At 32.8% G+C, this 26,261-nt stretch overlaps 1 protein-coding gene across 6 annotated transcripts in view; it reads right to left on the bottom strand.

The window, feature by feature from the left end:
- Positions 1-26,261, bottom strand: part of Mettl25 (methyltransferase like 25) — a 96,423-nt gene that overhangs the window by 7,986 nt on the left and 62,176 nt on the right. For 4 of the 6 annotated variants that reach the window (XM_047548721.1, XM_047548723.1, XM_047548722.1 and 1 more), the window contains exon 9: positions 9,632-9,725. In XM_047548721.1, coding sequence (XP_047404677.1) covers positions 9,632-9,725 — 94 coding nt within the window. Of the gene's footprint in view, positions 1-9,631; positions 9,726-23,974; positions 24,148-26,261 lie in introns of all 6 variants that reach the window. The other 2 variants (XR_007108249.1, XR_007108248.1) reach the window with 1 other exon arrangement.

Below are 26,261 nucleotides of genomic sequence, written 5' to 3'. Positions count from 1 at the left end.
ATAAACCTCCCTTCTACTGACTTCCATAAGACATTTGTCTCTTCTTCATTTATTCATTTATTCTAATTTTTTCCAACCCAGCTATCCATAAAGGTCTCCAGACAAACAAAGGTGGACCATACTACAACTTCATGGAATGTAGGTAGACGAGTACATAACACACACAGTTGTCAGACATCATCCCCACATTATATATCATCAGAGGATGACTTGGTATTGGACACAATCTCATCACTAGATGGTGAGACTGAAGCTGCCAGTATAACCTTGACTAGATCATAAAGGGCTCAAGAACTTTGGTAGGTAGTTATGGAGGTGAGGTTTATCAGCTGATCCTGCTAAGGGAGAAAGAAGAAACAAAACCAGGGGCAAGAAGGCTGAAGCAGTCAAGCAGTTCAGATATTCTTAGGCTGACAGAGGAAGTTATCCATTCTCTTAGTCAAAAAATTACTGTTACTATGCTCTTTTGCAAAGCACAAAGCACAGTTGATTCATATGTTTATTACTGTTAAAAGTGATATAATTATATATGTAGCTAATATGTCTAAGCTTCAAATTTACAGGCAGTAAAACAGAGGTTTGCTTTAAAAAAAGAAAGGAAAATAAAGTTCTTATCTTTCCTACTGCACACCTGTTCAATTACTAGTTAATGAAAACAAAATTTGAAACTGCTCCTATTTGAATAGTAAAATTTACATATATATTATAGTCACCTCATTCTAAAAATAAGTATTAACACATCATCTAATTATTATATATTTCACATGAATTGTCATTTGCAGATCTGTATACTTCAATAATTCTAATAATCTAAACTAACATGGCATGTAAATTAATGATTTCTCCTACATTAACAGCAATATTAATAAGTCTCATTCTAAAGTGATGAAGATTTAACTGAGATAAAATATGGAGACATTACAAATAATAATTGGGGATTTAATCATTAAGAACTTAGATTCTGTCTTCTGGGTAAATATCCAAAAGAAGTAAAAAATCATCACCTTGTAAATACACCTTACTGCGATGTTCCCTGCAGCATTATTTATAATAGTGAGATATGGAAACAACCTATTGGTCCATTGATAAATGAATGGATAAAGAAATTGTGGTGTAAACATGATCACACACACATACACATGAATATTATTCAGTCTTCAAAAAAGTATACTGCCACAAAGTAGTCCATGTTCTGACACAATTTATTGTTTTCAGTGGTGCAGTTAGGCTTAATTTTGCTATAGAATCTAAACATGCTTTATGGGGGGGTTGAAAGAATATCATTCTTAAGTGGTGGCAGCTATCCTAAATAAGAGATTCAGGAAGGGATCATTTTGTGTAGAAAGTCTTTAAAACCTAAGAACAATATACCTCAATTGCTGTTTAGTCCCCTTCTAAGGTAAGTTTTTAAAAAAATGGGATTTATGGTGAGAATGGTAGATGACTACAAATGAAATCACTAAGAAGATAAATGCTTGAAGACAGTGGTTCTCATATAGGATCAATTTTGGCCATGTCTAGAGACTTTTTTTTTTTTTTTTTTAATTTCTGATCATTATGCTACTGCTGACATCTAGTGGGTAGAGGCGAGATGCTGCTAAATGTCATAATGCACAGGTTAAACCCTCACAAAGAATTATCCAAATGCAATGGTGCTGAGTTTGATGGAGTAGCCTCAAATAAATGTCCAATGCTGTTTTTCACAACTGACTCTGAGTTATGGATTAAACTTATAAGCTGTTTATGAGGCACTTATGTATCCAGTACATGGAGTTTTGGTGTCCTTTGGAATTTGATTGGGAATATTATGTTGGCTTCAACAATCAATATGATTTCTTGTGGCTAAGAAATTATCCAGAGTATTATAGGAGATTTTTAAATAATTCGCTTGCTTACATAGTTTTAAATATAAAGAGATATAAAGATTATACATCAGTGCACTCACTACACATCCAATTATAGATACATGTAAAAAATGGTTATAAGCAGGGCAGTGGTGCACACCTATAATCCCAGCAGCTTGGGAGGTTGAGATGGGAAGATTGTGAGTTCAAAGCCCATCTCAGCAACTATGCAAGGCCGAGAGCAACTTCACGTGAAAATTAATTTATTTTTGAAGTCAAATTAAATGTCAATCTTTTTATTGTGTGTGATGTGACAGTAAAATAAGATATTTATATTGTATTGGAAACATAACTTTGGTTTTGATAACTTCATATTTCTACCTGCTCTGGCCTAACAGACATTTTTCTTTTAATATCTCTTGCTTAAAATAAAATTCTCCCCAACTACATATTTGTTTATTTGCTTCCTTTCACCAGTATCTCTTTTTCTTTTTTCTTTTTATAGACTGCATTTTGATTCACTGTACACAAATGGGGTACTGCTTTTCATTTATATGGTTGTACCAGCACATCTTTTTCAGGTCTTATCATGCAGTTTGGTATACTCCTCCTTCAATGTCTTCAATCTTGGGTTTCCTGGTTTTCTTTTTAAAAACTTGCTTTATGCAACATATTTTTAAAAAATGTGCTTAAATAGGGATTTTCATGAGAAAATCAGTGGGGCACTGTTATCACATTAACTAATAAAAGCAATCATTTAAGACTTTTACATACATTATTAGCCTTTTAGCTTTTGTTTTCCTTAGTGGTGGTTAAGGGTTTTGACCTTAACTAGCTTTCTGTAGCAGTAAGAAGAACTTGCCTTTTTCTGAGATTCTTTCCAGATCACTTATTGGGAATAAAAATACCTATCATGAGTGTTTTTTTAAACAAATTTTATTTTTTAGAAGTTTTAGGTTCAAGCAAAATTGAGCAGAAAGCATGGAGTGCTCCCATAGACCCTGCCTGCGTACATAAGAGTCTCCTCTATTTCCAGTATCACCCACTAGAGTGATATGTTTTTTATAGTTGATGAAACTACACTGACACATCATTACCACCCAAAGAGTATAGTTCATATTAGGATTCACTCTTGCTAGTATACATTGTGTGGGACTGGATAAATGTATAACAACATGTATCCACCATTATACCATAATACAGAGTATTTCATTGCCCTAAAGTCTGTCTTCCTACCTCCATTCCTGGAAACCACTTAACTTTTTACTTTCTCCCTAGTTTTAACATTTCCCGAATGTCACATCGTTGTAATAATACTGTACATTGCCTTTTCATATTGGCTACTATCACTGAGTAACATACATTTCAGTTTCCCCCATGCTGTCTCAATGTTTTACAGATAATTTCTTTTTAGTGTTTGAAGATATTCACCGTATGGTTGTAGCAGTTTACTTATCTACTCACTTACTGAAGGACATCTTTGATGATTTTAGTCAAAGTGTATAAATATTCAATACAGGAAATGGTATAAAGGAGTTTTTAACTTCTTTAGGTGAATACTAAAGAGATGAATTGTTGTATTGTATAATAAAAATGTGTTTAGTTTTGTAACAAATCACCAAACTACCTTCCAGAATGGCTGTACCATTTTATATACTGATTGGCATGAATGAAAGTTCATGTTGGTCCACATTTTCAATGCATTATTGTTGCTAGTGTATTGGCTGCTATAGTTTGAACAAAGAGCCCAAAGGCTAACGGGTTGAAGGGTTGGTTCCTGGCTGATGGCTTTACTGGTAGGTGGTGGCAAGTTTAGGAGCTGGGGTCTGACTAGGGGAAGTAGGTCACTGGGGGCTTATCTTTGAAGGTTTATTGTGTCTCCTGGACCTTCCTCTATCTTTCTCTTGGCTGTCATGAGGTTAGCAGCTTTGTTCTGCCATGTGCTCCTTGACATGAAGTTCTGCCTCACCATATTCCCATAGCAATGGAGTCAAGCAACCATGCACTGAAACCTTTGAAATCAAGAGCCAAAGTAAATCTTTCTTCCTTTGAGTTGATTTCTCAGGTATATTGTCATAGCAATGGAAAACTGACTGACACACTGCACACTGTAATAGGAGTGTAGTCATATCTCATTAATGGTTTAATTTGTATTTACATAATGACATATGATGGGGAGCATCTTTTCATATGCTTATGTCTTCTTTGGGTAGGTGTCTGTTAACATCTTTTGCCTAGATTGTTTGCTTTCTTTTTAATCAGATTGTTTGTTTTCTTATTGTTGGTTTAACAGTTTTTCTTATATTCTTTACAGTCTCTTATCAGGTGTGTCTTCTACAAATATTTTTTCCTATTCTGTGGCTTGTCTTTTCATTCCCTTGACAGAGTTTTTCAGAGAGCAGAAAATTGGATTTTTTCTTGTTATCTTCTAGAAATTTTATAGTTTTGTGTTTTTCATTTAGGTCTATGATTGTTTTTAAGTTTTGTTAAAGATGCAAGGATTGTACCTACATTCATCTTTTACAAATATATGTCCCATTGTTCAAACACATTGTTAAAACGACCATTTTGCTCCATTGTATTATTATTGTCTTTGCTTCTTTGTCAAAGCTTTCAATTCTGATCTTGATCTATTTAGGTATGGTTTCACCAATATTGAACTGTTTTGGTTATCGTAACTTTACAACAAATCTTTGAAGTTACATAATAACTTAAGTACTTCCACTTTGTACTTCTTTAAAACTGTGTTAGCTATTCTGGGTATTTTGCCTTTCCATATAAACTTCAGAATGGGTTTGTCAAGATTCATAAAAAAACTTCTGGGATCTTGATTCAGATTGCATTCAATCTTTAGATCAAGTTGAGAAGAACTGACACATTGACAGTATTGAATTTTCCTATTCATGAACATGGAATGTCTTTCCATTTATTTCTTGCAATAAGAGTTTTGTAGCTTGCCTTACATAGATTTTGTACATAATTTGTTAGTTTTGAATCTAAATATTTCATTTGGGGGGAGGATGCAAATGTAAATGCTACTGTGTTTTTAAGTTCAAATTCCACTTGTTCATATCTGGTACATAGGAAAGTGGCTGATGTCTCATATATTATCTTTGTATCCTACAAACTTTCTTTAATTAATTATTAGTTCAAAGAGTTGTTTTCGTCAGTTCTTTTCAACATTTACTACACAGATGATCAGACCATAGTGATTGCTGACCACTGTTTTCCTTCTCAATCTGTATACCTTCATTTCCTTGTCTTAGTACATTAATTAGTACATATAGTATGCTGTTGAAAAGCAGTGGTCCAAGAGAACATCCTTGCATCCTTGTTTATTTCTTCTTTTGTATGTGTGCTTCTTTTTATCTAATTTGTTCTAATTAGTTATACATGAGAATAGAATGCACTTTGACACATCATACATAAATGGAGTGTAACTTCTCATTCTTCTGGTTGTGCATGATGTAGAGTTACACTGGTCATGTAATCATATATGCACATAGGGTAATAATGACCAATCCATTCCACTATCATTCCTACCCCCATACCCCTCCCCTCCCTTCCTTCCCCTCTGTCTAATCCAAAGTACCTCTATTCTTCCCTAGCCCCAATCTGCATATCAGAGAAAATATTAGGCCTTTGGTTTTTTGAAATTGGCTTAGCTTAGCATGATATTCTCCAGTTCCATCAATTTACTGGCAAATGCCATAATTTTCATTCTTCTTTAAAGTTGAGTAGTATTACATTGTGCATATATACCACAATTTCTTAATCCATTCATCTGTTGTAAGGCACCTAGGTTGGTTCCACAGTTTAACTACTATGAATTGTAGTATGAATTGAGCTGCTATAAACATAGATGTGGCTGCATCACTGTAATATGCTGATTCTAAGTCCTCTGGGTATAACTCAGTCAAATTGTGAGTTTCCAAGTTTTTTGAGGAATCTTCATACTGCTTTCCATAGTGGATGCACCAATTTGCAATCTCACCAGTAATGTATGAGTACACCTTTTTTTCCACATTCTTTTATTTGCATTTCTCTAATTGCTAGAAATGTTGAACATTTTTTCATATATTTGTTGATCAATTATATTTCTTCTTCTGTGAAGAGTCTGTTCAGTTCCTTTGTCCATTTATGGATTGGGTTTTTTTTTGGAGTTCAGTTTTTTGAGTTCTTTAAAAATCCTGGAGATTAATGCTCTATCTGAGGTGCATGTGGTAAAGGGTTTCTCCCATTCGGTAGGTTCTCTCTTCACATTACTGATTGTTTCCTTTGCTGTGAAGAAGCTTTTTAGTTTGATTTCATCCCATTTATTGATTCTTCATTTTACCTCTTGCACTTTAGGAGTCTTGTTAAGGTCCTAAGCCAAAATGGTGGGGATTTAGGCCTACTTTTTCTTCTATTAGCCGCAGGGTCTTTGTTCTAGTGCCTAAGTGTTTGATCCACTTTGAGTCAATTTTTGTGCAGTGTGAGAGATAGGGGTTTAATTTCATCTTGCTATATATGGATTTCCAGTTTTCCCAGCACCATTTGTTGAATAGGCTATCTTTTCTTCAATGTATGTTTTTGGCACCATTGTCCTATATGAGAAAACTGTATTTTTGTAGGTTTGTCTCTCTGTTTTCTATTCTGTACCATTGGTCTACATGTCTATTTTGGTGCCGATACCACACTGTTTTTGTTACCATTGGTCTGGAGTATAACTTAAGAGTCTGGTATTGTGATGCCTCCTGCTTCACTTTTCTTGCTAAGAACTGCTTTCACTCTTCCAGGTCTCTTATTTTTCCAAATGAATTTCATGATAGATTTTTCTAATTTTATGAAGAATGTCATTGAAATTTTAATAGTAATTGCATTAAATCTGTATAACACTTTTGGTAGTATGGTCATTTTGACAATTATGTCTATCCTACAGCATGGGAGATCTTTCCATCTTCTAAGGTCTTCAATTTCTCTAGTGTTCTATCGTTTTCATTGTAGAGATCTTTCACCTCTTTTGTTAGATTGACTCCCAAGTATTTTATTTTTTTTTTGAGGCTACTGTGAATGGAGTAGTTTTCCTAATTTCTCTTTCGATGAATTCATAACTCTTGTATAGGAACACATTTGATTTATGGGTGTTGTTTTATATCCTGCTACTTTGTTGAATTCATTCATTTGTTCTAGGAGTTTTTTGGTGGAATTTTTTGATCTTCTAACTAGAGAATCATGTTGTCAGCCAACAGTGATAGTTTGAGTTCTTCTTTTCCTATTTGTATCTCTTTAATTTCTTTCATCTAATTGCTCTGGCTAGAGTTTCAAGGACGACGTTGAATAAAAGTGGTAAAAGAGGGCATTCTTGTTTTGTTGCAGTTCTTAGGGGGAATGTTTTCATTTTTCTCTCCATTTAAAATGATGTTGGCCTTAGTTTAGTGTATATAGCTTTTACAATGTTGAGGTATGCTATCCCTAGTTTTTTTTTAGTGATTTGAACATGAAGGAGTGCTGTATTTTGTCCAATGCTTTTTCTGCATACACTGAGGTAATCCTATGATTCTTGTCTTTAAGTCTATTGATGTGATGGATTACTGATTTATTGATTTCTGTATCTTGAACCATATGGCCATAGCAATGGAGCCAAGCAACCATGCATTGAAATCTTTGAAATCAGTCATTTGAGTTTATTTCCAGTTTTTAATTTGACTTAGTTTCTCCTTTGGTTGACTTCCTTTAGTGTAGTTCCTCCCTGCCCCCCCCCTTTGTTTTTCATTTCATCTTCATAGAATATTTTATTAAGAATGTTCTATAGTGCAGGCTTTCTAGTTGCAAATTCTTTTAACTTTTGTTCATTATGGAAGGGTTTTATTCATCTTCAAATCTGAAGCTTAATTTTGTTGGATATAGAATTCTTGGTTGGCATCCATTTTCTTTCAGATCTTGATATATGATATTCCAGGACTTTGTTTCTGATCTTTTTGAAAAAGCTTTGAGCTTCTCACATTAAATAATACTGTGGGTAGGAGTTCTGTAGATACTCTTTGTCAAGTGAGAAAGTTCCCAAGTATCCAGTGAGTTTTTAATCACAAATAGGTGCTTGGTTTAGTCAAAGGTTTTCATGTCTGTTGATAAGATCATGTGGTTTTTCTTTTTTATTCTTTTGATTAGATGGATTATATTAATTGAATATTTCAGTGCCGAACTGGGCTTGTATACCTCAGACAGATTCCATTTGAAAACTATGGCTTATTTTAACATTTCTTTGGCATGTGGTTTGTTTGCTCAGTTATTAGTTATTTCAGTACTGGGGATTGAATGCTGAGCTACAACCCCTAACCTTTTTTTTTTTTTTTTTTTTTTTTAAATTTTGAGATAGGCTGGCCATAACTTGTAATTCTCCTGCCCTTGGCTCCTGATTTACTGGGATTATAGGCATATGCCACTGGGCCATATTGTTGGCACATCTATTGGTAATGAATTTCTTCAATTTTGTCTAAGAAAGTATTTCTCCTTCATTTTTGAATAATTGTTTCACAGGCTAAAGAATTCTATGTTTGTGTGTTTTATCTTTCAACATTTTAAATATTTCACTTTATATTTTTATTGCTTGCATGGCTTCTGGGGAGAATTTGGAAGTAATCATTATCTTTGCTCCTATACTGGTTAGGTGTTTTTCTACTCTGGTTTCTTTTAATATTTTTTTTTTCCTTTAATTTTCTGTAGTTTGATAATATCTGCCTAGATGTAGATGTTTTGGTATTTTCCTGCTTTAGTGTTCTCTTGACAATTTTGGATTTTACAGGAGAAGAAACTGATTATTATTATTCCAACTGCTTTAATTCATAAAGCAAATGGGTACTACATGGATAATTGACAAAATAAATAAACTTTGATATAACTTAATTTTATTTTTTGTGTAACTTTTCTCTTGCAATAGAACAATATCATTCCTTTAACCACCTGCATCATTCTTTGCTTCAATTTGTACTCAATTCAAAATACAATGATCCAAGTTCAACTGAATATTTTGTTATTGATTCATCTGAAATACATTCAGTTTATTATGTTCTCAGAATATTTATTACTATCAGGCAACCAGCTTACCTTTTGTCTTTAACAGTGTTAACAATTATTACCTTGGAACTCCAGTTATGGTACAACAACTTTCTAAAATTCTTCCATTTAAAACCTTTTTAAGCTTAAGATTTTAGGTTTAAATTTGTTATGCTGGGTGGAGGTGTGGCAGTACACATCTACAAACCCAGCGACTTGGGAGGCTAAGGCAGGAGGATTCCAAGTCTGAAGCTAGCTTCAGCAAGCCCTAAGTTTAGTAAGACCTAAGCAACTTAGTGAGACCCCTGTCTCAAAATAAAGAATAAAATGGGGTGGGGAAATAGCTCAGTGGTAAAGTGCCCATGGATTCAATTCCTAGTACCTAAAAACAAAACTTAGTTATAAAGGTTCTCAGTAAACATATTTAAAACTATTCTCTTTTGCTTTACTTCTTATTTCATTTATACTGTTGTCTTATTTTTCAATTCTATTCTGATTTGTTAATAGGTACATGTTTCACTCAATAAACCTAAATAATTTGACTTTCTGAGGTATATAATCACAAACTATAGTGATAGGAATGTGAACTGTAATCAAGAAAGCAGAAGTTTGGCTTCATTATAATTTAGACTTTTTTCTTTTTTATAAATGGGAGAAAAAATAGAAGGCAAATTATTTTATATTATCTCTATTCACTACTCCACAAAAGTTTTGTGTTCTCTTGTGAAAATAACAGGCAATCATATACTGACCTTGGACTCATCTAATCCAAGCTTCTTTAGAGACTTTCTTACATAATCCAGAAAAGAAGAACATTTGGAATAAATTTTACCAACATGCTGATTGCTGCAAAACAAAATAGAGCAATTTTTTAGTTTTTCCAATTTAAATTATAAATGGTTTTAAATTCAGACATGACATGTTTAAAAATATCTTCTGTGTACACAACACAAGATCCAGATGTGATCAAAATATATTAATACTTTGGTAAACATTTTCATGATTTGCTTCAGAGAATTTTTACAACATACAGCAATGGAAGATAATATGAAGGTAATGCTATGAGAAAGAAGTTTCAAACTTAAATTAAAAATTTAGCCTCATTTTTAAAGGGAACTAATAGGTCTTTCAAATGTTTCCACTGTGTTACAAAATACATTTTGGTTTTACTGGCTTAACATTACAGTGCATATTTCGCTGCAACACCTGCTAATAGTGGCAGTAATTCAACAGTTATGTGGAGAAATTCTTCAATGCCAACCAGTGATCAAGCACCATATGCTGAGTTGGGTCTGACTTGATGTAATTTATACTTTGTATATTTTCATTATAAACAAAGTATCATGAAAGGGTTTCAACTTAAATAATACAACTTAGACTATCACATCTAACAATATGGATTGCAATTCTGGTGTTAATGTGAAAACTGAAGATAAAAGTCCACCACCTAGAAGTTATCAAAAACAATGAATAAATCCTCATTTACTTCTGGCAGAATAAACATAAGCCTTATGACTAATAACACAATACATTCTACTAGTTCGTTCTTTGAAATATATCTCAAGCAAGGCACGATGGTGCACGCTCTAATCCCTGGACGTGGAAGGCTGAGGCAGGCGGAATCTAAGTTGGAGACCAGCCTCAGCAACTTAGTGAAGCCCAAAGATGAGGCTTAGGGGTTAAGCTCCCCTGGGTTCAATCTCCATTACAAGAGAGACACAGAGAGACAGAGAGAAGAGAGACAGAAGATAGGAGAGAGGGAGACAGAGAAGGAGAGAGAGAGAGAGAGAGAGAGAGAGAGAGAGAGCGAGAGATATCTCAAATATATTCCTTAAGTTCCATTTCAAGATGACTGCCTCAATTTGAATCACTTCTGTCTTGATTATTACAACTAGTTCTAGTTAGGGCCTCTGACTAAAGTCTTCCTCCTTCATTTCTGCCTATAATATTATTTTCTCAGAAGCAACATTTTTGGAAGAACATTTTTATTTTGCCACTTCCCTGCTTCAAAAGCTTTCAATAATTATTTCTTGTTACAAATTTGAAAATCCTTAATAAGCCATCTTGGCCCAATATGTAACCACATTTTCCCATTCTTTCATATTCCACTACATTCCAGAATTTAATTTTCTCTCCTTAGATGAGTATACTCATTGATTCCAAATGCCCTCCACATTTCTGCCTTGATGTGTTTGATGATGCAGTCACCTCTTAATGAATTACGAGGTTCTTTACTCTTCAGCTTAGTTGAACTAGAGTCATACTTAATGACAAAGCTTAAGTTTACATGTTCTTTCTGTACAGTGACTGATAATAATCTTTTCTTGTTTTGAATTTCTATCAACCTCATTAGTCTTCTGTTCATTTCTTATTTTACCACTGCCATGAATAAAGTCATCTGAACTGGTATGGTTTCCCAGGATGTAGAAACTATACATTTCTGTGTCAATCTCAGATTCCACACATAATTCTATCTTTTATATATAATAGGTATCATATAATAGTTATGTACATCTTATGTGTCATAGAATAGTGAATAGATTATATAGCCAGAAAAAGATTTCATTTAATGTTTACTTCTTGCCGCTCACATTAAAAAAGTTTTTATGCTTTCATTTCTTTTTTAATCTAAAAGGACAACCAATTAAGTCTTTCCCATGAGTCAGTGATTCCAGTTCTTATATTACTCACTGCTGCCTTATGGAGTACGTCAAGAGAGAAAGTATAGTACAGTGGATAAGAATGTGGCTTGATCTTGCTGATAAGCAGATGATGATACATAATGCAGGGTGGGAGGGAGGCAAGAATGGAAGAAGGAGGGACTTTATAGAGGGAAAAGGGGTGGGAGAGTGGGGGGAAGGAAAAATAACAGAATGAATCAAACATCATTACCCTATGTAAATGTATGATTACATAAATGGTACGCCTCTACTTCATGTACAACCGGAGAAACAAGTTGTACCCCATTTGTTTACAATTAAAAAAATAAAGAATGTGGTTTGGCTTCCACTAAGACTAGTTGTATCATCTCTTAGTTCTCTTATTATCAAAATGAGACATCAATGGCACTTACTTTGTCGAGTCACTGTAAACTAGATAACACATGTAAAGTGCTCAGAATAGAGACATGATGTGAACTGTTACCATCATTATCGTTGTTTTTATCATTACCAGAATTATAGTCTAGATTTTTTAATATTAGTATTGAAAAAAAAACAGAATAAGATGTTCACATCTGAAGAAAAAATGTAAGTATAGGTGGCAGTGATCTGTGTTCTGGGTTTTGTATTTCAGGTCACTAGAAAATAAAACCATTTTGTATTTTAACTTGCCCTTCTCTTACTTTTCCTTTTCAGAATATACTACTTTTACTATTAAGGAAAAACTCACGGCATGATTATCCTCAGATTTCTTTAATCCATTAAAAATTTTCTACATAAAACTGTTTCTTGAAATCCTTTATTCATCTTATACTATTATCTCTTTTCAGCAACAACAGGAAGAAAAAAAATATCACCCACACGGAACTACACGGATTATTTATTCAGGTCACTTTCGTCTTTTAATTCTTTAAGAGCTGCCCATACATCTTAAGGTGTAAATCCTTGACAGAGTATATAAGTCTCATATGTTCTGGTTTGACCTTTCCAAGATTATTTTATAATACTACTTCCTCAGCAACTCTGGCATTCTTTGTTTCTTGAACACACTATGCTTTTAGCTATAAACACTATCCTTGGAACATTTCACTCTCAATATTTTTGCCTCAGGAACCCTACACTCCATTCAGATGCTATCTCAAATGTTGATTCCTTAGGGTAGCCTTCTCTGGCACTCCAGATGAAGCTCCTGATATAGAATACATTTCCTTCACACATTTCTTGTTTTTCTCATTTTCTAACCCCTGACATTTTAAGCCAGTGGACTTTCCAAATGGGGTGAATATTTTCCAATGAGAAAACAGAATATTAGTTTTTATTTCTTTTTTACCCATTTTTAATTTCCATTTTTGAGTTTATTGGAAAATCTATACCATAGTGTGAATAGACATAGCTGTACCATCTGCATATCACTTACAAGAAATTAAATATTTTATGTGCATCTTAAAAAGGTTGACAAAGGTGCAATATTCAAAAATATGTTCGAGATCACTACTCTAAGCACTAGAGAGCATTTTCTACCTGTTTTGCTCATGTTTATATTCAGTGCCTAGCATAGTGCTGCACACATAACAGGATCTCAATAAAGGGATTAAATAATTAAATAGACAATCTCTCAGCTTATAGAGAGAAGCATATCTTGTTACATAGTATAGGGAATGCATTAATTTACTAGGTGGGCCTATTTATTGCATACAATAAATACAAATAAGTGTAATCTAAAATACACAGAGAGAACTACTGAATAAATATGTAAAGTGCAAAATAAACAATACTCACAGCAGCAGTTAATGTTTACTATGTGCCAATGTTTCTTAAATCATTTGCTGCATTTACACATTTAATTCATACAACTCCATGTAGTTAGATCTCATTACTAGTCCCATTCTAAAGTACAGAGAGGTTATGCAAAATACCCAATGTCTGTCTTCAGAATCTAGGATATTAACTACTAGTCAATATTATCTCCAGTATAGTATGGATAGGACTCACATTCAATATTGTGAACTGATGATAAAGAATGGCCACCTCAATGTTTAGGTAAACAGACACAGGCCTATTTCATGACAGCCCACCAGAGTTAAGTATGTATTTTTTTTACAGAAAAGCTGTGTAGACTTTCCTGCTGTCCTTAAGAAAAAGTTTTAGTACATTTGTTCAACAATGATATAACTGTAATTTAAAAAATGGTAAATAATTCTAATAATTAAAAAAAATGATATGAGAAGAAAAGGGAATGAACATGTGGTTAGAAGGGACTTACTCTTTCCAAGTCACTGCCAGATTTATTACCCAAACTGATCAGGATTCATGGTCAGTCAGAAATACTTGAATTCCAAATGGTACTCATGCTAATTAGGTCAGTTGTTCATTTATTTTAAAAACATTTATTGAAATATTGTATATGCATGGTAGTAGAATGGGTTAGCACAGGCTTTAAACCCAACACTGAAATGGGTTTGTAGCTTCACTCTACCACTTATTAAACACTTAGCCTTTCTTTGCTTCTCTCTTTTTTTTTTTTCTCGGTGCTGGGGATTGAACCCAGGGGCCTTGTGCTTGCAAGGCAAGCACTCTATCCACTGAGCTATATCCCTGGCCCCTGCTTCTCTCTTTAATCACTGGAAAAGTGCTGTTAAATTCATCACATAAGGCTGAAGACAAATTATTCTATGTAGTATGCTTGACTCAATGTCTGACAAACAATTAATGACAGTTATTTTTTTTTGTTATTATGCTGTCTAAGGGTTGAACCATTCATTTTATAAAAATGAAGATTTTTTTTCAAAGTTTACTAAAGACGACAGGTGAGTCGGGCGTTGTGGTGCACTCCTGTAATCCCAGCAGCTGGGGAGGTTGAGACAGGAGGATCATGAGTTCAAAGCCAGTCTCGGCAAAAGTGAGGCACTAAGTAACTCAGTGAGAACCTGTCTCTTAAAAAGTACAAAATATGGCTGGGGATGTGGCTCAGTGGTTGAGTGCCCAAGTTCAATCTGGTTCTCCTGCCCTCATCCTCACCCCCAAAAAAGAAGACAGGTAAACAAATGTTATCATATGATAGGATAAACCCATGGTGGTAGAGCTACTCAAAGACTGCAGAGGACAGCATAAAGTAGACAGTGACTTCATTATCTGGAAATGATTAAGTTTCAAAAAGTCTATGTTTCCAACAGTATTATGAATATCAATATTAACACAATAAATTAACATACTAAAATGAGACTAAAGCATAAAACTAGAGGTTACAACAATTGGTTTAAAAATTGTGTTTCTTAAGGGCTACAAGGCAGTGTTTTAACAGATTACAATTTTATATAAAATGAGTGTAATATGTAATAACTAAATTCTTTTCCTAAAGTCTAAAATTTGTGTGTATGAGACTATTTGAAAATAGTTCTACTGCTAAAGAAGTCTGAAAAAAATTTATCTTATTGATTTGATGGGAAAAGTGAGAAGCACCCTTTTAAATCCTAATGAATGAGACATTATCCTTTTTTTGCAACTATAAATGAGTAGATCACATTCTATATCATAAATTCTTTCTGCAATTGTTATTTTATTTTTAAAATTTGTTCTAATTAGTTGACATGACAGTAGAATGCATTTATACATTTTGATAGATCATATATAAATGAAGTGTAATCTCATTTTTCTGATTACACATATTGTAGAAACACATCTGTCATGCAGTCATACATGTACATGAGGTAATATGTTTCACTCTATCATTCCTACTTCCATGCCCCTTTGATTGCATTATAAGACACCCAGACTTTAGAGAATAGTGCCATGTCTTGAAAAACTAACCTTTAACTTCAAAAGGTTCTAAAAATCTGATATATTGTACTTAATAAGGTATATGATTTAATGGATATATATTATAATTTCATTAGTTAATAAGAGAAAATGGGGCAGGCCCAAGAACCTCATAACTCATTATGTGGAAAGAGATTATTCACAAATGGAATATAGGACATGTTATCTTTTCTTTAATGTCAGTCTTTTTTTGGTGAGAGCTTGCTATAAAAAACTGTATTCTTTTGAATTTTAGAAGAGTATTATTTAGGACATCAGGGTCTTCTAAGGTGCCTTAGGAACATAAGTCTAAAAATTAAGTGACCTTTTTTTTCATTATGTAACACTATAGAATCTCCCTTTTGATATCACAGACTCACTGCTGTCTGAATTTATGTTGAAGTGCTTGAAGACAAATAGAAATCCTTCTGTACATTAGTAAATATAGTCAGTATAGTTGGTTTCATTGTTTTCTGTCAGAAAGCACATAAAATCAGGGATCTGAATGTCATCTCTGTTTCTTCTTCTAAGTCTTCAATTTCTTGTTGCTGACCGAATCTTTACCTTTCTTTTTGTTTTTACAGACTGCATTTTGATTTATTGTACATAAATGGGATACTGGATCTTTAATTTTATTATATGTTTCTCTCTTTGAAACAAATGAACAAACAAACTTACTTCAAATAAAACTTTCCCCTGATCCCACATCCTAAAATCACTTACTATATTATGGGTATCATGTGAACAAAGGATAGAGAAGAATTAAATTCTATGAGCATTTTATTTATGTGAATCTAATCATATTCACTTGCTATATTGTGAAAAACATTAAAAAATACATATAAAAATTTTTATAATACATATAATGCATTTTTATAAAAAGCATTATATATACACATATGTTTTATACAATATATAAGAAAAAATAATTAAGCAGGTTAAATATTTATTTTATTGTGTTGAGCTATACATAGGTCCTATAGGTCCAAGATTACATAGTACTTTGTAGAAAATGTGAGGAATTTTCAAGGGAAAATTATGATATGTGTGATTCCTCTTTGTGCAACAAGTCCTTTATATTATGGATTTTATGTATGAATTCTCTTATTCATTATAGTGCAAGTCCCAAGGTTTTTGGGCTCAGAAAACATGGGTACCAAACAACCATGGGTAATTGCTGCTGGGACAAAACTACTAAACTAATTCCCAACATTGTTAATACCATCCTGAGAAAGAGTAATGGTACTCTCCTTCTGATTTTCTAGTTATGTCCCCAGTAACATGAAATTTAATAGCTATCTTTTTAATAGGTATGCCTCTGTCATTCTACTATGAATGTGTTCTTTGATAGCAGGGGGCCATAGATTATTTGACAGTTTATCTGCAAGGACTATGAAAACGCCCAAGAGCATAGGAAGCAGTGCTTCAGGCACAGCAGAGTGTCCAGTGAATATGGCAATGACAGCAGAGTAAGAAAAAGATTCAGACCACAATCCAAAGTTTGGTCTCTTTGGCACTAAAGAATTCTTTTTTAGGTAGGTTTCAAGAATGCTCAACTTTGTTTATTTTTATTTTTTTTATTTTTTGGTACCAGGAATTGAACCCAAGGCACGTAACCACTGAGCCACACTCCAGCTCTTTTTCGTTTTTTGAGATTAGGGTTTTGTTAAATTGCTAAGTTGCTGAAGCTAGCTTCAAACCTTCGATTCTCCTTCTGAACTGCTGGGATTACAGATATGTGCCACCATGCCTGGCTAAGAATGCTCTAATTTTAATCAAGTGTACTCCTTCTGATACAGTGTTATCTTAATAACAAAACCCAATACAAAACACAACAGAAAAATCCTTAAGATAAAAATTCAGGCTTTATAAACAAACCACTCTTTGGAGCTCAATTTTCTCACTGACAAAACGAAAGTGAAATAAAAGTTAACACCTATAACACAAAGAAATGAGAAGATGGAAAGATTATGCAGGAAGTTGTAAAACGGTACAGATTGGTTAAGTAATGTTTCTTTTGTTAATATCAATGTATTGATAAAAGTTTTGTTTACTTTCAGTACAAATATGCAGTGTCCACTTATACAATTCAATAGGTTAAGTGTCATGATTTAAAGTAGGGTCTTCATATGAGTGTATGATAGAGGTCTGTAAAGAATTTTAAAGGGGTATACTGTTGGTTATGGTTTTAAAGAAATCAATTTCCAGACTCTACTTTCTTAAACCCATTTTCCTAAAACAAATCCATCTGAGAAGGTGCCTGTGGTCTAAATTTTATTTTCTATGTCTCTTTATAAATAGCCCTTCTCCTATTGTAGCTTGAGAGATGAAAGGCACAGCTCTCCCTCATTTTTCTATGCTGATTTATCCTAAGGTGTAAGAGCCTCTGAAGCATCAAAGAAATAAAATAATTCCTTTACTACAAGTATTGTAAAGGCCACTCCCAACAATTTCATCAAGAGATGCATTCTAACAAAGTTTTACTCTTCATGTTTAGTAACTTGAAATAAAAATATAATTTATTTACATAGTAATAGTTTAATCCACCCAGAAGAAAAATTTAAAACAATTTAAAGTCTTATGGAAATAGGAAATTCTGTCACTAAATGGACATGATATAAAGATTGCAAAAGGAAAACAAAGACCAGTCACCAAAGAGAATGAATGTGGTATTGTGTTCCCAGGATTTAAAGCATGCCTGAGTTTAATACAGTTAACAAAAAATACTAACATTTAAAAAATTCTTATTTCACAAGACTCCTCCCTAGTGTTTGACTAGTCACAAAAGAATCATAAGAGCTCCATTTTGTTATTTCCTTTGATGTGATAGGCAAATAATGATTTAAATTCCAAAGAAGATCCTTGGAAGAGTCACAATAATTATTTTTCAGTGTACTCCACAAAAACAGTGTTACCAAATATTATGTATGTGTATAGTTTGGGAGAAGAAAGGTTGTATTAACAAATAAACACTGGTTTCAACAAAGATAACTGATTTATTTTTAAAAATAATCACTCGTGTTTCAAGCATTATTTAAAGAATTTTATGGAATTAACTTAATCTTCAAAACCTCGTTAAGGTACTATTATAAACCCTAATTTAAAGATGGTAGAACAGAAGAAAAATGTTAAACAATGTGCTTAAGTCAATACTGTTATTATGCAGAGGGGAATGGGATTGGAAACCAAACAGTAGAGTTCCTGTGCTTATGTTCCTTAATGGTGACACTTTGTCTCTCATCAAATTATTGAGTCTTTAAAGTGTGAATGTTCACTAAGACTCTCAAAGAGAAGGGATATTTCTTAGTGAGGAAATATTTCCTCTAAAAATATTTTCACAGAATCATTGCTTTTATATGACAACAATCTGGAGAACATTGTTATGGAATAATTAAAATCTGAATTATCCTTTTTCAAAAGCTTTTCTAACATACTCTAGAGCCAGGTTACTTGGTTCTGTCCCCAGTAGTGAACCAAGTAAAACAACAAAAATCATATGAATTGGGAGACAAATCAACAACATGAACAGGGAAAAATATCTTAGTAATAAAATCTAGTGATAGAGGAAAGAAAGCAGGATGAAATGTCAGGAGGAAGAAATGGTAATCGGTGCATACCCCAGAGGTGATAATTTTGAGTGAGAATCTGAAGGAAGAGAGTGACCTAGCCAAGTGAATGACTGGGGTGAGCAGACAATACATCGTATGCAAAGACCTAGAAGTGGATGTTTCTGGCATTTTCAAGAAAATTAGCATGCCTGATGCAAACATAAACAAAGGGAAGAACAGAAATTAGGTCAGGGAGAAAGTGAGGTGTCAAATAACATAAGGCTTTGCAAGTCATAATAAAAACGTTAGCTTTACTTCAGAGAAAAAAAGAAGCTACTAGAAGATTGTGAGCATTAGCTCACTTGAACACACTAACAGAGAGAATAGACTCCAGGGGCAAAGGCAGGAAGATCAATTAGGAGTTTATTAAAATATTCTAGTTAAGAGATGATGCTGGTTTGGACCACGGTGGCAGCCCTATAAATGGTGAAAAGTAGTAAAATTATAGCTATATTTGAAGGGAGTGTTTATAAAGATGCTGAACAATTGGACTGAGGCAGTGAGAGGAAATTCAAGAATACACTCAGCACTTTTGGATTTGGCAACCTGAATATCACTTTCATTTACTGGATTATAGATCTGGCATTTATTAATATATTGATGGTATTTAGAGTGATGAAATGGGATGAAATCAACTAGGAAGCGGATATGAACAAAAAATGTACTCTAAAAATAGAGATTTGAAAGAGGAAGACAAATCAAGGGAAAAAAAGTGGAAAAGAATTGAAGAAAAGCAAGAGAAAAGAGAAAAAGTGAGTACCTTGTGAAGTATTTCCCTAGAAAATGAGAGAAAATGTGCTTCAATACAGAGAGGTAAATCAGGTACGATATTAATAACAAAGTAAGATGAGGCTTGAGAACTAACCATGGAATTTACCAGCATTAATTAATTAACCTTAGTCATTAGTACCCTGAGAGGGGTGGTCTACTGGAGCGATAGTGGTAAAAACTGAAAGGAATGTGTTCAAAAGCAATTAATAAGAAACTGGCAGTAGTTTCAAGTTTTGTTGTAAAGGAAAGAACAGATTTAAGGCAGAAGTTGTTAAGGAGAAAATGGAGTCCAAAGAGAACTTTTCACTTTGTCATCAAGGACCTCAGAAGGTAGTAGAGGAATAGATAAAGCAATAATGGAGAGCATTATTATTATTATTATTATTATTATTATTATTATTATTATGGAGAGCAGTGAATCTTAGTTTAGCTTAATTAAGCATTATGGGAAGAGAGATGAGGGCAAGGAGGAGAAAAAAAGGCATTAGACATGTCTTCTAAGTTGGTTTTAAAGAACACTCAGGATTTAACCTGCCATAGTTTCTGGGGAAGAGAGTGGCAGAAACAGGGAAGAGAGTATTCCCAGTAGATTCTAAGGAAGCATATACGGTACAAAATGAGGTGCACAAGCAATGGCAAATAATGTGGAAAACCAGGACTGTGTGCATGGGCAGCTGCTCAGGTTGCAGAGGATGAAGAATAATTATCAAACATTTTCTACATGTTAGAGAACTGACATGACTGTTTCTGAAAAATAAATGATGTTAAGTTAAGAAGAGATTAGAAGGGGGCCCTCTGTCAGAAAAAAGCATGGTCAGAATGCTAAAAGGGAATTAGTATTCTTTCTGTTAATAAAAGTGAATGCACTAGAACTAATTAAAATTCTATTCAAGTGAATCCAATACTACCCACATGCTTTTCAAAAAAAAAAAAAATCTAAGAGCATGGTTACTCCTAGCACTATTTAAAGAAACAGCACTATTGCAGGGACTCTGAGGAAACAGTAAAATGAATTCATACAAAATAAACAAAAACAAGTGCATGCAGGATAGAATTACCAAAACTTAGTTTCTCCATCATCACAAAGTTATCTTTGAAAAATTGTTCTGTGCCTTTTATATGCTAAAACATATTAAAAGACTTAAAAGACCCCTTATGTGAGTTCCATAAAAATCTTTAAATTAGTTTGCAATTTAAAAAATATTGGCTTTATAATTTCAACTTAACCACACATTATGGATTAAGTAATTAGCTTTAATTTTGTGAGACAGTTTTCAAGACCTGGACTTTCATTTTCCTATTGTTTTTTTTCTTTTGTAAAATATTTTTTTAGATGTCGATAGCCCTTTATTTTATTCATTTATTTATATGTGGTGCTGAGAATTGAACCCAGTGCATCACATATATTAGGCAAACACTCTACCCCTGAGCCACAATTCCAGTTCCCTCATTTTCCTATTTGCTTGTAACAAAATTAAGTGCCGTAACTCATAATTACAGGCAGAAAAACATTTCGTGTTTCCTAAATATCTGTATAATACAGTTCTCATTATTAATGAGAATAAAATGAACAAACAGTTGGAGCTGGAGAAGTAGCTTAGTGGTACAGCTCTTGTTTAGCACGTGCAAGGGTCTGAAATTTAACTGTTAATACAGGAAAAAATAAGAGTAAAATACTATGTACATATTGTATTTTCCTGCCTTCTTTTTAAGTGTTTTAAGATATTTTTATCACGTGAAATTCCTTTTTGATATTTTAGTCCCAAAAAAGTTTCCAGCTAAGGCCTACATACAAAATAATGAATTTTCTATAAACTATGGTTTTTAACATACATGTTGTCAAAACTATAACTAATTAATACAGTAAAAATGTTTTAAGACCACGAAAAATATTTACTTCTAATCTTAAGTCATATGAAGAATTATACTTCAGAAACTTTCAGAATAATGTTTCAGGTATTTGAATACTGTGTTAATGAAGAACAATTTATTTTAGTTCACAAGGAAAACAAACTAAACAATATGTGATAAAAGAAAGTAAGTAATCTTATTTTCTGTCTTCAATACCCTTGTTGGCTTGAGATTCCAATCAAATTAACCTTGTGCTATCATTTGGATGGTTTATCCGTTTTGAGTTCAGGAACAGAAAGCTTGGTCTTCTGTGTAGGGCCTAGTAGGAGTTATCTGGGCCAGTGAGGGCTGTCCTGGTAAAGGCTTAAGACAGTTCTCCTGGGATCTTGAATTGTTTCTTAAGAGAGTGAGTTGTGATTTCAACAACAACAACAAACCTTCCTTGCACTATCTTCCTGTTTTTTTTTTTTTAATTTTTTAATTTGTTCTAATTAGTTGTTCACGACAATAGAATGCATTTATACATTTTGATAAATCATACGAATATAGAGTGTAATTTCTCATTTTTCTAATTGTACATATTGTAGGATCACATTGGTCATGCAGTCATATATGTACATGGGTAATAATGTCGATTTTTCCATGTGATTTGTCCCTCTGCAAATGTTCCACTGGGATGCCATTTACCAGCCCTTACCAGAGTAGAATTGATGTTGATACATGCCCTTGAACTTACATAACTGTGAGCTAAATAAACCTCTTTTCTTCATAATTACTGAACTTGAGTACTTGCTTTGTTACAGTAAAAAAACAAATATAGTTTGATCTATAATGCTAATATAAGGAACCATGCAACTCAACTCACATTAAAAAAATCTCAGAGAATTTATGATAAAAAATAAGCATAAGATAGATAGTGAAAGCACTTCCAGATTGTGAATTTGGTTCATTCAGGCTGTAAAACTTTAGATAAGCTTTTAACTGTTATTTTAATTTTTAAAATATTATAATAAAATGCCTTTAATAGATATTAGGAATGTCATAAGTGGCTAAACTGACCCTGTGGTGTAGCCTGTTAAAAAGTCTAAAACTTTAATGACATTGAACACAAATAATCATAGGCATTTACAAAATATATATATAAAATATGAGTGTAAATAAAATGAACCCTTGTACTCAACACCAAACCTGAGAAATATACCTCTATCGGTACACTGATTTACTTATGCACTCTTTCTCTTTCCTTTCATTAGTTTGCCTAGTCCACTGTTGCTCCTCCCATAACAAAATATTGTTTTCATATTCTTATGCTTTTCTTGTTTACCACATATTTATAATTCTAAATAATTTATTATATAGTTTTGTTGTTTGCAAATTACATAATGGAACCATCTTAGGAATTTTATTTACTTGTGATAAAATTATAAGATTTATTCACATTGATAGATGTTATAATTCATAAATTTTCATTATGCCACAGTATTTTACTATATGAATACATATTTTATCAATTCTAATATTAATAAATTTTTCATTTCTAGATTTTTGCTTTTATAAGCACTGCTACTATTGATCATTATTGTATAAATCTACAGGAAAACACAAAATTTTCTCCAGGATGTATACTGAGAGGTAGAACTGCTGAGATAAAGTATACAAACATTTTCAACTTTATTAGTCAATAGTAACTTGATTTCAACTATTTTTTTTTTTTCAAATCACCAACATGGACAGTTCTAGCTGCTCTTATGTTCTTGCAAAGACTTAATTTTGTCAAATCTTAAAATTTTTGTTGATCTAATATTCTAAAAACATTATTTCATTATATTTTACATTTTTCTGTTTTCTATAAACACTGAGAATCTTTTCTGTTCACTGACCATTTGAGACTCTGTGAATAACTACTCAAGTCTTTTGACTATTTTCCTTTCACACAGGCTAGTTTTCCTCACAGAGTAGCAATAATTCTTTGTATCATTTGGATATTAATCTTGTTAGCTCTAAGTCTTAGAATTAGCTTCTGACAGTGGTCACATTCCTTCACTGTTTTCATGATATCTTAAGACAATGGAATTTTTTAATATTAGTGTTTTAATTTTCATTAACAATTTGCATATTTATATTTAAGAAATCCTTCTCCTATCCCAGAGTAACAAAATTTTTTCAATACTATTTCCTAAAAGTACTACAGCATTGTATGTCACTGTTAGGTTTTGAATCCACAGTAGATTGACTTTTATGTTTGGTATAAAGTAGAAGTCAGATTTAAATTTTCTCTGCAAGAGATAAGCAGAGTAGTGGTCTCCTGAAGATGTCCACATTTTAAATTATGGAAACCATGAATATGTAATGTTACACAGCAAGGAGGAATTAAAGACACAGATGGAATTAAGTCTGCTAATCTACTGACCTTTAAGTAAAGACAGCATCCTGGATGATCCATGTGGCCCCAAAGTAATCACAAGAATCCTTTAAAGTAGAAGAGGAAAGCAGAAGAGGAAGAGTCAGAAAAAGATGCTATGCTGCTGGACTTGAAGATGGAGGAAGGAGCCATGGGCCAAAGTATGCAGAGTGCCTTTATAGCTGTCAAAGGCAAGGAAATGGATTATTTTCTAGATTCTTCAAAAGAAATGCTTCTCTTCTGGCATCTTGAGTTTCTGCTCAGTGAAACCCATTTTGGACTCTAAACCTCCAGAACTCCAAATAATAAATGTGTTGTTTTAAGCTACTATGTTTGTGATAATTTATAACAGCAACAAAGGAAACTGATACATTGAATACATTACTACTCTACTACTACTATTTAATGACTCTGTTCTCCAATGATCAACAAAGATACACCAAAAAGATTTGTTCTGAACTTTACTCAGTTCCACTGGTCTAACTGGTAATCATCTGAATCACTGTAGCTCAAAAGTGCTGATTATTTGGTGAGTCACAAATTTCCATATTTGCTTTTCTTCTTCAGTAAAGTCTGGGCTTTGTCTTTAGCTCTTCCAAATAAATTCTGAAACAACTTATAAATTCGGCACACAAACACACATACACAATACCTTTTTGGATGTTCATTAAATGCACTGAGTTGCAGTGCTCTAGAAAATACTTTAAAGAGAGCTGACATCTTTATGAAATCTTTCTATCCATAAACATGGTATATTTGTTCTTTTGTTGAGCATTTAATATTTTTACATTTTATTTATTTTTGTCACACCTTTGGCAGGTTTATTTCTAGACATATCATTTTTTAATTAAAATTAGCAACAGCTTTTTGAATATTTGGCCAAGTCCTTTTGTTTCCTAAGCTCTTTTAATAATTTGTACATTATTTTAGATAGTCTACACAGTATACCATATCAGCAGAAAATAATCATGGTTTTTCTTCTTCCTTTCCAATCCTTACACTGTTTACTTATTTTTCTAGTCTTACAATGCTGGCTATGACTTCTAGCCTAATACTGATTCTAAATTGTAGCAGCAGGCATTCTTGCCTTGTTCCTGATATTGATCAGACTACTTTTAATGTTATTCCATTTAGCAAGGCATTTCATGCACACTTTAAGATACAAATTCATTTTCAAGCTAATGATGTAGCCTTACAAACTGTTGGTAATTTACTAAGATATTTTGTTTTACATTAGGGAAGAATATTAAATTTGTACTTTCCATTATTTCTTATTTGTTCTTTTTGCCCTCATCCTTCCAGTTTCTTTGGACTGATTTAATATTTGATTTTTTTATTCATTTCTGTTTATTTCCATTTACTAACTTATAATTTTATAACTATATCTCCTTTCCCCCCAAGTTTTAACAAAGAAAGTTGTATATATATTAATTGTGTACATGTTATTTTGAAAAATGTAAACATTGTGGAATGGCTATATTGAGCTAATTTAACATATGCATTACCTTGCATACTTACCATTTTTTTGTGTTTACACTTATAATCTATTTGTTTTCTCAAGAATATGATAAATTGTTATTAGCTATAGACTCCATGAAATAGATCTTTTGAATTTACTCCTCCTATCTTAACTAAAATTGTGTATACTTGGACCAATATCTTTCCCTCTTCTACCCTAATTGTTTTAAGCAACCTCTATGTTATTTTCCATGAAGGTTGCAATTTACATTTCCACCAAGAGCTCCCCTTTTTCCGCAGCCTCACCAGCATTTTTTATTTAATTATTAATTATTTTGTCTTTTGATGTTAGTTATTCTAGCAAAAGGTGATGTCTCACTGTGGTTTTGATTTGCACTTTCTTGTAGTAGTGATTATTGAACATTTTTTTTCATACATCCATTGGTCATTTGTATGTCTTCTTTCAAGAAATGCCTATTTAGGTCTTTAGTTCACTTAAAAATTGGGTTATTTGTGTTTTTGCTATTGAGTTTTTTGAGTTTCATATAAATTCTGGTTAATAACTCCTTGACAGTATATTGTTGGCAAATATTTTCTCCCATTCTGTATGTTGTCTCTTACGCTGGTATTTCCTTTCTTGAATAGAAACTTTTCAGTTTGATGTAATTCCACTTATCTATTTGTGCTTTTGTTGCCTGTGTATTTGGGGTCATACTTAAAAAAAACATTGCCCACACCAATGTTATGGAGATTTTCCTCTACATTTTCTTATGGTATTTTACAGTTTTATGTCTTACATTTAAGTCTTTAATCCATTTTGAGTTAATTTTTTTATATG

Source organism: Sciurus carolinensis, chromosome 4, assembly GCF_902686445.1.
Source record: "Sciurus carolinensis chromosome 4, mSciCar1.2, whole genome shotgun sequence".
Classification (NCBI taxonomy): Eukaryota; Metazoa; Chordata; class Mammalia; order Rodentia; family Sciuridae; genus Sciurus; species Sciurus carolinensis.
The sequence above is the reverse complement of the archived record's forward strand: the minus strand, read 5'-3'. Positions and strand labels throughout refer to the sequence as shown.